The 13,652-nt window shown below is 41.2% G+C and overlaps 1 protein-coding gene across 1 annotated transcript in view; it reads left to right on the forward strand.

Annotated features, from left to right (window-relative positions):
• The window catches only part of LOC309563350 (membrane-spanning 4-domains subfamily A member 4A-like), a gene marked incomplete at both ends in the record, with an annotated part of 45,434 nt that extends 39,947 nt beyond the window's left edge, over positions 1–5,487 (forward strand). The window contains 2 exons of the mRNA XM_082267744.1: positions 963–1,088; positions 5,356–5,487. Coding sequence (XP_082123870.1) covers positions 963–1,088; positions 5,356–5,487 — 258 coding nt within the window. The remainder of the gene's footprint in view (positions 1–962; positions 1,089–5,355) is intronic.
• Between the last annotated feature and the right edge of the window lie 8,165 nt (positions 5,488–13,652).

Here is a 13,652-nt window from a genome sequence, read left to right on the forward strand (position 1 = left end):
GAGGACAGGCATCCTTGTAGCACCAGAAGTTCAGAGTCAGGAAGAGGACAGGCATCCTTGTAGCACCAGAAGTTCAGAGTCAGGAAGAGGACAGGCATCCTTGTAGCACCAGAAGTTCAGAGTCAGGAAGAGGACAGGCATCCTTGCAGAGATTTTTTTTACTTTCTCTAAACTTAAGCTGTAAATTTCCTACGTACTCCAAAGAGTTGTCCGTGTCATAATTCCCGACTCTGTTTCTGATCACTGGGGAGTTTTGAGCGTTCCAGCTATTCCTTCTAATAGCTCGATAAAAAAGTCCTCAAGAGACTGTCAGGCTGTGTAACTACAGGATCTACCAATCTCTGAAATATACATTTTGGGTGTAGTCAGCCTCTAATGTGTTTATTTGTATGTACAGGTCGGAGGCCATGTTCTCCGTGGAATTTTCTTTCTTACATATCTGCTGCAGTTTTCCGTTTCCGTTAGTCTTTCTGTGTTTGCCTGTGTTCTTACATATCTGCTGCAGAAGTTCAGAGTCAGGAAGAGGACAGGCATCCTTGTAGCACCAGAAGTTCAGAGTCAGGAAGAGGACAGGCATCCTTGTAGCACCAGAAGTTCAGAGTCAGGAAGAGGACAGGCATCCTTGTAGCACCAGAAGTTCAGAGTCAGGAAGAGGACAGGCATCCTTGTAGCACCAGAAGTTCAGAGTCAGGAAGAGGACAGGCATCCTTGCAGAGATTTTTTTTACTTTCTCTAAACTTAAGCTGTAAATTTCCTATGTACTCCAAAGAGTTGTCCGTGTCATAATTCCCGACTCTGTTTCTGATCACTGGGAAGTTTTGAGTGTTCCAGCTATTCCTTCTAATAGCTCGATAAAAAAGTCCTCAAGAGACTGTCAGGCTGTGTAACTACAGGATCTACCAATCTCTGAAATATACATTTTGGGTGTAGTCAGCCTCTAATGTGTTTATTTGTATGTACAGGTTGGAGGCCATGTTCTCCGTGGAATTTTCATTCTTACATATCTGCTGCAGTTTTCCGTTTCCGTTAGTCTTTCTGTGTTTGCCTGTCGGGCCCAAATCCACCCAAGTTCAACACCACCTGCTCAGGTAAGTGGCAGAGAAGTCATGTCTTTTTAGGTTGGCAGATCTTTAACACAAAGTAAAAGGGGTCTGGTGCAAAAGCAGTAGCGTAACTGTGCATGCATTTGTGTGTTGGAGTGTCACTCATTTTAACCGGTTGCCGACCGCCGCAAGTACATATACTGCGGCGGTCAGCCCCGGCCAGGCAAAGTGACGTATGGGTACGTCACTAGCCTGTCACTGGCTTGTGAGCCAATAGCGGGCAAGCGCGCGCCCGCCTCGGCTCGTTCCCTAAGAAGTCAGTGCGTGTGACCGGCGGACCCGATGTCCACCGGTCACTCGCGATCGTGCGCCGTGAAGGGAGAAAGGCAGGCGGCTGATGTAAACAAAGCCGCCTGTCATTCTCCCCTGTGTAAAAATGGAGATCAAACGGTTCTACTATGTAGGACCATTGAGCTCTGTTCTTACACCAGTAGCCATGTCCAATCACAGTTAGAAACACGCCCCTAGGGACATACTTAACCCCTCCTTCCCCAATAAAGTTAACCCCTTCCTTGCCAGTGTAATTTTTACAGTAACAGTGCATATGTATAGCACTGATTACTGTAGTAATGTCACTGGTACCCCCAAAAGTGTCAAAAATGTCAGTCAAGGGTCCGATCTGTCCACCGCAATGTCGCAGTCCCGCAAAAAAAAAACGCAGATCGCCGCCATTACTCGTTAAATAAAAAAACAACAAAAATGACAAAAATCTTACCCTTAGTTAGTAAACGCAATAACTTTTGTGCAAAACAATCATAATACGCTTTTTTGCGATTTCTTTTTACCAAACAGCAGAAAACAAATTGGCCAAAAATGTTAAAAAATTTTGATCTTTACATTTTTTTTTTGGGGGGGGGGGGGATTTCATATAAAAAAATGTGAAAAATATTGTTATTTTTGCAAAATTTTTGCTCTTTTTTTGTTTATAGCGCATGATCAAAAAATCGCACAGGTGATCAAATACCACCAAAAGAAAGCTCTGTTTGTGGGAAAAAAAGGACGTCAAATTTGTTTAGGTACAGCGTCGCACGACCGGGCAATTGTCCATTAAAGTCACACAGTGCTGAATCGCAAAATACCCCCTGGTCGGAATGGGGGTAAAATCTTCCGGGGCTTAAGTGGTTAAATAGCATCTCAACTCACATCTATAACACAGATACATTATACTGTAGATCACTGCAGCATATAAAATGTCTTGCAATGTGCTGCAAAAATATGCAAGCAGACCTTTTTGTGCTTTGAGGTGTGTTACAGCCCTATCATTTTGAATAGACTGCCTTGCACAGTGCGCCAGAATGTGTCTGATCACTAACGGTAAAGGGCACCATTTTTATGGTCTGCCTGCACTCATAATACGTTTCAAGAAAATTACTGAAAACTGTTTGGTAGGGGGCCAGTAACAAAATTATCTGTCCCTAGTATCAAATATGTTAGGTACACCACACTATTCTTTTATTAACCACTTCTGGACCGGAAGGATTTGCCCCCTTAATGACCAGGTCATACTTTAGTTTGCGATTCGGCACTGTGTTATTTTAACAGACAATTGCTTGGTTGTGCAACGCTGTACCAAAATAAAATTTATGTCTTTTTTTTTTTTCCCCCACAAATAGAGATTTCTTTTGGTGGTATTTGATCACCTGTGCGATTTTTATTTTTTGCGCTATAAACAAAAAAATAGCGACAATTCTGAAAAAAAAAAAAACAATATTTTTCACATTCTGCTATATAACATTCACCAAAAAAAAGAAAATTAAATATCAACATCTTTTCATCCTTTTAGGCCAATATTTATTCTGTTACATATTTTTAGTAAAAAAAAAAAATCGCAATAAGTGTATTTTGATTGGTTTGCACAAAAGTTATTGCGTCTACAAACAAGGGGAAAGATTTATGTCATTTTTATGTATTTATTTACTTGTTTACTAGTAATGGTGGCGATCTGCGACTTTGCGGCAGACAGACATTCTTGACACTTTTGGGGGGACCAGTGACATTACTGCAGTAATCAGTGCTAATAATCTGCACTGTTTTTTTTTTTTCTTTCCAACAAGCACTGTTTTTGTAATAATGACATTGGCAGGGAAGGTGTTAACCTAGTTGGTGATCAAGGGGTTAAATGTAAGCCTAGGAGAGTGTTTACTGACTGTGGGGGGTTGGGCTTTTGAAATGATCACAGAGACCTGTAATTCTATATAGAAGGATCACAGGAGCTCTGTGATCATTTCAGAGAGAAGAACGGTCAGCTGTGTTTACAACAGCTGACGGTCCTTCTCTCTCAGTGGGGTGTGATCGCGGATGGCCGGCAGCAATCACTACTGCCGCCCCATGCATAGGCATCCCTGCTGCCGATAGGGGGGCGGGAGCGCGCCACCGGCAGCACGTGCTCCTGCTATTCCCCTTTGATCCCCCGTCGTCCTCCCCTGCCGTCCTCCCGCTCTGTACTCGGCCGATGCCGACACCTGGCTTTCGGTTCCCTTCTCTGGGAGCATTGCGATGCAGGGGGGTGGAACCGGCGGCAATTTAAAAAATGTAAATACACAAATGACATGATACAAAGCTGTGATCCTAACGGATTACACTGTATCATCTCATTTCACCACAGGATTTCACCTGGATACTTTTCCAGTGCCCTGCCTGTGCTTTTCCAGTTCTTTGAGTCTGGAAAATAGAGAACGACCATGGCGTCCAAAAAAAGTTCTTTTTGCGCAAAAGCGCTTTTAGACAAACTGGAAAACAGCGACAGCGAAACAGAGTTACTTGAAGAACTGAGCGATAGCGATTCGTGGGAAAATTTGTCATCAGGTACGGAAAGTGACGACAGCGACGATTCTGATGTCTCTTTCTGGCACATCGCTCCGTTGGAAATTCTGAATAATCATTTGATAAACTTCCCAAATTCCACAAGCTATGTGCCAGAAAGAGACATCAGAATTGTCGCTGTCGTCACTTTACGTACCTGATGACAAATTTTCCCACGAATCGCTATCGCTCAGTTCTTCAAGTAACTCAGTTTCGCTGTCGCTGTTTTTCAGTTCATCTAAAAGCGCTTTTGCGCAACAAGAACGCTTTTTGGACGCAATGGTCGTTCAAAATTTTCCAGGCACAAAGAACTGGAAAAGCACAGTCAGGGTACGGGAAAAGTCACCAGGTGAAATCCTGTGGTGAAATGGCATGATACAGAGTCCTCAGTTGGAGCTGGAGAGAGTCCAGAGAAGGGCAACTAAACTGATTAGGGGATTGGAGGACCTTAGCTATGAAGAGCGTCTGCAAACCGATTTATTCTCCCTGGAGAAGAGACGTCTGAGGGGGGACATGATAGCAATTTATAAATATCTTAATGGGGATCTCAGCTTAGAAAAAAAGCTGTTCATTCGAAGGGAGGGCATACAATGCGATTAGAGGAGAAGCGTTTTAACCCCAGGCAACGTGGGGGGTTCTTTACTGTTAGGGCTACAAGATTGTGGAATTCTCTACCACAAGAGGTGGTTTCTGCGGGTAGTATGGTGGCTTTCAAAAGACTCTTAGACGTACATCTCGAAGATCAGGACATTAAGGGCTATGTGAGATGATTACGGCCACACTAACCTACACAGGTTGAACTGGATGGACTATTGTCTTTATTCAACCTCACCTACTATGTAACTATGTAAGTGTAATCCGTTAGGATCACAGCTTTGTATCATCTCATTTGGTGTATTTACATTTTTTAAATTGCCGCCGGTTCCACCCCCCTGCATCGCAACGCTCGCAGGGAAGTGAACCGGAAGGCAGGTGCCGGCAATCGGTCGATCACAGAGTGGGGAGAGAGTGTGAGGACGCCAGGGAGGATGGCAGGGGGGACTGCGGGGGATCGCAGGGAAGTTGAGTAACATTCTGGGGTAATCCCGAGTGTGGCTCGGCGGTTACCGCTTTTGGTACGGAAAGTTAACCCCGAGCCACACTCTGGAATACCGCCAGGGAGGTTAATTCATAGTGAACTTAAATATTGTAAAGTGTATCTCTTTTTACCGTTTATGGAAGGAATATATTTTAAAACAAGTTAAGCTGAGATTTAAAAGTACTGTGATTTGTTAGAGATATATTTTAAATGAGTGCATTGCAGATATGGACGACAAGAGGTGAGAATTTGTTCAAAGCATTGATAGCTATTTCTATGCTGCACCTACTCTGCAAAACAATTCTCTGTGCTTGTTACATCTATGCATATAATTTATTTTAATTTTTATTATATATATTCTTTTTTTCCCAGGTATTTGTGTTACAGAACAGTGCTCCAGTTTTGCAACCAGTTCCTGGATCCTATCCTACCTACCCTCCTCAACAACAACATCCCTCTTACATGACACAAAGTGGGATGGGTGGTGGACCAACAGCACAATAGAATCCCTAACCTTAATAGAATCCCAAATCTTCCCCCTCATATAAAATGTGTAATTTATTTAGATATCGCTTATTTGTAAAGATTGTAAAGGAAACAAGTTGCAGTGGACCTACAGAACATGCCCAAAAAAACATCTGCAACAAAAACACCCAGGTGTGTTGTTGCAGGCGTTTTTTTTGGCATTTTTTGGGCATCTTTGGAGGCAGGCATAACATCTGAACTTCTGTATAGGGGTATATATACATATATGTGTGTGTGTGTGTATATATACCCCTATACAGAAGTTCAGATGTTATGCCTGCCTCCAAAGATGCCCAAAAAATGCCAAAAAAAACGCCTGCAACAACACACCTGGGCGTTTTTGTTGCAGATGTACTGTTGCAAATGGGGGTACTGGTAGACAACAGGCTTGGAAGTGGCATGCAATGCCAAGCCGCTGCAAGCAAAGCCAACAGAATACTGGGTTGTATAAAAAAGGGGATTCACTCCAGAAATAAAGAGATTATTCTTCCACTCTACAAGACTCTGGTCCGGCCACATCTGGAGTATGCTGTCCAGTTCTGGGCACCGGTCCTCAGGAAGGATGTGCTGGAACTGGAGAAAGTCCAGAGAAGGGCAACAAAAATAATTAGGGGAATGGAGGACATCAGCTATGAGGAAAGACTACAAGCACTGAACTTATTCTCTCTGGAGAAGAGACGATTGAGGGGGGATATGATATCAATGTACAAATACTGTACTGGCGACCCTAGCATAAGGAACAAACTATTCAGAGAAAGGAGATACAATAAGACACGTGGCCACTCACTAAAACTTGAGGAAAGGCGGTTTAACCTTAAAGTGCGTAAGGGGTTCTTCACTGTAAGAGCGGTAAGGATGTGGAATTCTCTTCCGCAAGCAGTCGTATCAGCGGGGAGCATTGATAGTTTCAAAAAACTATTGGATGGACACCTTAAAGACCACAACATACAGGGGTATACAATGTACGGTTAAAAGCAAACACACACACACATCATAGGTTGAACTGGATGGACTTGTGTCTTTTTTCAGCCTCACTAACTATGTAACTATGTAACTATGTAAGATGTTTTTTTGGGCATTTTTTTGAGCGTCTTTGGAGGCAGGCATAACATCTGAACTTCTGTATAGGGGTATATACACACACACATATATGTATATATACACATACACACATATAGGTGTGAAAGTAGCAGAACCCTATGCTTGCGCTAATGAAATGATTTGCAGGCATAGGGCTCCACTCCTATCACACCTATATGTTTATCAAGGTAAAACGTCTAAACACATTTTGCTTGTCTTGTAAAACACTTGCAGACCAAGTTACTCGCAATCCAAGGTTTTACTATAATAATATTTTTCTAAAGACAATTGTATAAAATGTGGAGAAATCATTTATAGCTAAAGAAGAATTGTTTTACAGAACACTAAGAAAACACTTGGAAAACCAGGATAATTCAAATTATGATAAAATAATTCAAAAAGATAAAGTAAAACCTTGGATTGCGAGCATAATTCATTAGAGAAACGTACTTGTAATCCAAAGCACTCGTATATCAATGCAAATTTTCCCCATAGGAAATAATACATAATAGAAACCTCCTTATGTCCTGTCTCCATATTCCCCCTCAGACTACATCAGAGCACATTATTGCACTGTGCGGCACCTCTGGGAAAGGCCCATCCACTAAGTTGGAGCCCAAATGTTGGGTTAGAGAATCATGCCTTTGATACTAATTTTAGAAGCCAGAATGCAGTGTCACTCCTGACTATGTTAAATCACCAAGTGGGGATATCTATACTGTGGATAATAGAGATCACTACTGCAACACGGGGGACCTATAATAACTGAAGGATCAATAGTCTGACTGGCCCACACCACCAGTCTTGTGTTCACAAGACATTTACGAATATAGGAGCTTACATATCCTGCCCACTACTAATACTTCTACATACAGCAAGAAATATCGGTATTGCTCGGTCTCTTTGGCCCTGACAAAGCCCGATGCGAAACGTGTTGGCTCATTGGGACCCTCAAACCAAATATCAACAGAGACTTCTTGCACCAACATCAGCTTGAAGTATGTATTAGCCCCCTACCAGGGGTATATTTCTGTGCTGTGGTTTTTGATGTTCTTTGGTTAATATATGGGGGATTTAATTTCTCATCTTCTAGCAATCCCTCATATACTACAATATTTTTATGATCAAAATAAATATAATGTTCAATTTTTTATGAATTATGGATTCTTGGTTTTCCTTTTTGAATTAGGCCCTTAAAACCCATACTTTCTCTATTTTGTGATATATGTACCCTTTTGGGGTGTGGGCCAACTTCACGGTTATTTTTTAGGAAATAATGGAAACTCAGATGATTCGTTCCACAACCATTTATTCATAAGTCCTTCAGTCTATAGTCCATATAAAGAGATTATAGCAATGTGATTGGTAACCATAAAATGTCCATCCACAAATGGCAGCCTCCACAAAGGGAATAAAAGCAAAATCCAGCAGGAGCTACAGAGTAATGAAGGTATAACATTTAGAAACTCACATGGTTGATGATTGAAAAATGCACATCTAAATATGCAGGCATCCGGAGAAAAGCTATCCACATAGACCATCCTCCGCACCTTCCGCTTTCACCGCTGTCAGTCTGCAATCATGACTGGGAAGAATACATTGCAGTAGAGCGATCTGAAAGTGAGGCTTGAAGTGCTTGTGGAATGCAGTGTGGAAGGGATGACGTCGATGGCGGTGCAGAGGATGGTCTATGTGGACAGTTTTATCCCCCGGATACCTACTTAGATGTGCCTGTTTTGATTATCAACCATGTCAGTTGTTAAATGCTGTACCTTCTTTGAATGTAAGCCATATTGCTACACTTAGAGGCACCTCTCTTCTCTTTTATACTCAGTTGTGATGTGATGCTACTCCTATTGCAAGACCTCGATCGTTTATCAAGGTAAAACGTCTAAACAAATTTTGCTTGTCTTGTAAAACACTTGCAGACCAAGTTACTCGCAATCCAAGGTTTTACTATAATAATATTTTTCTAAAGACAATTGTATAAAATGTGGAGAAATAATTTATAGCTAAAGAAGAATTGTTTTTGCCTATGCTGCATTTATTTTTGAAAATGTACATTTAATAAAAGAAATTACATTTATTTTTAATTTATTGTCTTGTTATGAATTTCTCTTCATGGTGTGATAGGCTGGGGGAGGGAGGAGTTACTACTCTTTAGCATCCACACCCCTTCCACAGTCATTCCTCACTCTACAGTGTCCACATCCCCTTCCCAGACATTCCTCACTCTACAGTGTCCACATCCCCTCCACAGACATTCCTCACTCTACAGTGTCCACATCCCCTCCACAGACATTCCTCACTCTACAGTGTCCACATCCCCTCCACAGACATTCCCCACTCTACAGTGTCCACATCCCCTCCACAGACATTCCACACTCTACAGTGTCCACATCCCTTCCACAGACATTCCTCACTCTACAGGGTCCACATCCCCTCCACAGACATTCCTCATTCTACAGGGTCCACATCCCCTCCACAGACATTCCTCATTCTACAGTGTCCACATCCCCTCCACAGACATTCCTCGCTCTACTGTGCCCACATCCCCTCCACAGACATTCCTCACTCTACAGTGCCCACATCCCCTCCACAGACATTCCTCACTCTACAGTGCCCACATCCCCTCCACAGACATTCCTCGCTCTACTGTGCCCACATCCCCTCCACAGACATTCCTCACTCTACAGGGTCCACATCCCCTCCACAGACATTCCTCACTCTACAGGGTCCACACATACCCTCCACAGACATTCCTCACTCAGCAGTGTCCACATCCCCTCCACTAGGGATGATCGAACTTTTGAAAAGTTCGGTTCGACCATAACACCCAAACTTCCCGAAAGTTCGGGTCCGGATTCCAGAACCCCATTGAAATCAATGGGACCCGAACTTCGATAATCAAAAAACACCATTTTGAAGCCCTAAAACCCAATAAATGCCCCTAAAAAGTACCTAGGGTTCTGGGTCATGCCCCAGGGACTATTAATCACACAAAAAAAGTTCTTTAAAATTGTCGTTTTTGATAGAGAGCTAATTATTGAAAAAATTATTGAAAAAAAAATAAATGAGATTTCTTTGGATTTAGTGTCTGTGAGGTCTGAAAAGTGTACCTGTGAAGTTTCAGCTCTGTAGCATGTCCAGAACCAGAAAAAAAAAAGATTGTTTGTCTTAGAATTGCAGTAGAGCAGGCATAGGGCCCCGCTATTTTCACACCTGGCCATTTTTGTTGCAGGCGTTTATTGGGCTTTTTTGTGGATGTCTTTGGAGGCAGGCATGACATCTGAACTTCTGTGTAGGGGTATATACACACACACACATATATGTATATATACACATACACATATATAGGTGTGAAAGTAGCAGAACCCTATGCCTGCGCTAATGAAATTATTTGCAGGCTCCGCTCCGCTCCTATCACACCTATATGTTTGTATGTGTATATATACATATATGTGTGTGTGTGTATATATACCCCTATACAGAAGTTCAGATGTTATGCCTGCCTCCAAAGATGCCCAAAAAATGCCAAAAAAAAACGCCTGCAACAACACACCTGGGCGTTTTTGTTGCAGATGTTTTTTTGGGCATTTTTTGAGCGTCTTTGGAGGCAGGCATAACATCTGAACTTCTGTATAGGGGTATATATACACACACACATATATGTATATATACACATACACACATATAGGTGTGAAAGTAGCAGAACCCTATGCTTGCGCTAATGAAATGATTTGCAGGCATAGGGCTCCACTCCTATCACACCTATATGTGTGTATGTATATATACCCCTATACAAAATTTAAGATGTTATGCCCACCTCCAAAGACGCCCAAAAAATGCCCAAAAAAACGCCTGCAACAACACACCTGGGCGTTTTTGTTGCAGGCGTTTTTTTGGGCATTTTTGGGCGTCTTTGGAGGCAGGCATAACATCTGAACTTTTGTATAGGGGTATATATATACACACACACACACATATATGTATATATACACACACATACACACATATAGGTGTGATAGGAGCGGAGCCCTATGACTGCAAATAATTTCATTAGCGCAGGCATAGGGTTCCGCTACTTTCACACCTATATGTGTGTATGTGTATATATACATATATGTGTGTGTGTATATATACCCCTACACAGAAGTTCAGATGTCATGCCTGCCTCCAAAGACATCCACAAAAAAGCCCAATAAACGCCTGCAACAAAAACGCCCATGTGTGACAGGAGCAGAGCCCTATGCCTGCTCTACTAAAAATTCTAAGACAAACAATCTTTTTCCTATAGCGGTCACCCTGACATGGATGAATTCGGTCACTCTGGCATACAAGAAGCGGAGCCCTATGCCTGCTCTACTAAAAATTCTAAGAAAAATTATCTTTTTTCTATGGCGGTCACCCTGAAATGGAAGAGTTTGGTCACCCTGCCATACCAGTCAGAGTCAGTTAACCCTACACTACACTACAGTCACCCTGACACTTAACACTTTCCCTACAGAAACTAGATTATTAAATCTAACTATAGTGGAAAATAGTACCCTAACTACACTAGATATCCCTTTCCTCACACTAATAATTGCTAAATTACACTTTTGAAGCAGGAGTAACAGAACTGCTTCCACTCTCTTCCACAGCCCCTGTATTACATAGAGATTTGGCGGGGCTATGTTATATACTGGGGGGCGTATTCACTACTGATTGGCCTCTGGACCCACTAGTCACTCCAATCACATTCCTAGAATCCTCCTGCCATCTCAATTGGCTTTTACTGATGGTTCTGATCCAATCACAGGCTTTTAAAGCCCAGTTCCTGTCCCATTGCATTTTGGTCGGTTCTGGTTGCCGAATTCCAAACTTTTTGCAGAAAAAGTTCGGAATTCGGCCGAATTTCGAACAGTCAATGTTCGGGTCGAACCAATGGTCGACCCGAACAGTTCGATCATCCGCTGACATCCGCAATCCCATTGACATACATTATGTCCGTAAATCATCCGCAAAAAAATAGGATGATTTGCGGGCATACGGAGCGCCCGTGTGAAAGGGCCCTAATACATTATTTATTAAACGCAGCAAAGGGAGTAATACCAAACAAATGGCTAGACCCAGAAAGACCAAAAATTAAGGACTGGTTTGAAAATATTGAGTATTTATATAAAATAGAGTTCTTAGGTAGTAGAGATGAAGATCAAGTATTAAACTTTGCTGAGGTATGGGGTAAATGGATCAAATTCAAGAAATCTAAGGAATTGAAATAATGATGTAGGAGGGGGAGGAGAAACGGTATCAAGAGGAAATAGCTAAGGAAGCGCAAATGGAGGGGGAGGGTTGGGAGGGAAGAAAAAAAAAAGAAAGAAATCAAAAACATGAAAGACATGGCGAGGGGCTGATAGTGAGAAATGGAGAGAAAAAGAAAAAAGGGAATGAAATGTCAGCTTAGCAATGGTTTTGGATTTAAATAACAATGGAGTTGATCATAGAAAAACATTGGAACATTTCAAAACGTGTGTGTGCAACTAGGATCCATATTACCAAACAGGTAAAATGTTGTTAACAAAAAAAACACCAACATTGATGAATACAATTGGGAAACATGTGATTATTGCACCTAAAAATAATCTGAAAATTATTTTTGGTAAGAAAGAATTTTATGTATGTCAAAGATGTCAGGGGTATAAGAAAACAAGGCACAAGAGAGAAAAAAAAACAGGAATTTAAAGTAACAAACATAAATAAGAATTATAAAATGAAAAAGTGTATAACTTGTAATACAGTAAAAACAAAATATCTAAATACTTCTTGTTACATCATAAAAGATCTAAGGGGAATATAGTTTTTTCAGAGACAGAGAAGGTCAGTAGGCAATGGCAAGGTTTTCATTTGAGAAGATAAATCTCTAAACAGAAGACTATGTGGCTATATGAGGCAAAAACTTGAACCCTCTATGGGCTCAATACTGAATTCCAATATCAATTGATCTATTAGCAATTACTGTTTTTTTTATATTAAGACAATTCCCTTCAAATGTTATAGTATTATGTATGTTTTTTTATATTGCTTTTTATGATATTGAAAAACAGTCCTCACTAGTTTTATTTACTATATTGTGTATTTTGGATATAAATGTAGCACCCTCTTGGATAGGTACTACACACCACTGATAACCTTACAACATTCAGAGTAAGAATCATTAACCACTTCTATCTGAATTCGGTCTTTTAGCCAGTTTTCTATCCATTTACAAACTGATCTTTCCAAGCCTGTTGACTTTACCTTACACATTACCTGTGTGTGGGGAACTGTGTCACACTGTTTTTCAAAATCTGAGTATAATACATCCACAGTCACCCCTCTGAGGTTTTACTTACCTCCTCATAAAAAGAAATCAGATTTGTCTTTCATGAATCTATGCTACCTGTTGCTTCAAATATTTTTTCCAGTAGGAACTAATCTATGTGGTCTTTTATTAAACTCTCCAGTATTCTCCAAATCATAGACGTTAAATTACCAGGTCTATCGTTTATTGGTAAGGACTTTGATCTCTTTATAAATATAGACACCACATTAGGCTTACGCCACTCTAGTAATACAGTCATTAAAGAGTCCCTAAAATTTATAAACAATGGCTTTGAAATGACAGAACTCAATTCTTTTAGGATCCATGGGTGTATGCCATCTGATCCAGATGCTTTATCTACCTTTATTCTGTCTAAATATTTCTATACGGTCGGCAAGTGGTTAACCAAGGAACGTCATTCCCAATTCTTCCTTATCTAAGGGACTGGCTGTTTCCCTGTTTTCCACCGAAGGGAAAAGTAGGTGTACACTCTCCATACCCTATAACTTTCACCAAACATACAAATCTCCACCTACTCCAGCTATTACCTTACTTCACAAACAAATCTCTTGAGTGACAGGGCTATCACTCCTAAAGGAGGGAAATTCTTATTAACAGGGTACTCCAGACTGCTAACCCTCCCCTCCCCCCCCCCCCCTCCTAAACCATGGCGCAATCTCATGCTGTATGTGAGCACTAAGCACACTTCTGTAACACAGAT

This window comes from Pelophylax lessonae (assembly GCF_965119305.1).
Source record: "Pelophylax lessonae genome assembly, chromosome: 9".
NCBI lineage: Eukaryota > Metazoa > Chordata > Amphibia > Anura > Ranidae > Pelophylax > Pelophylax lessonae.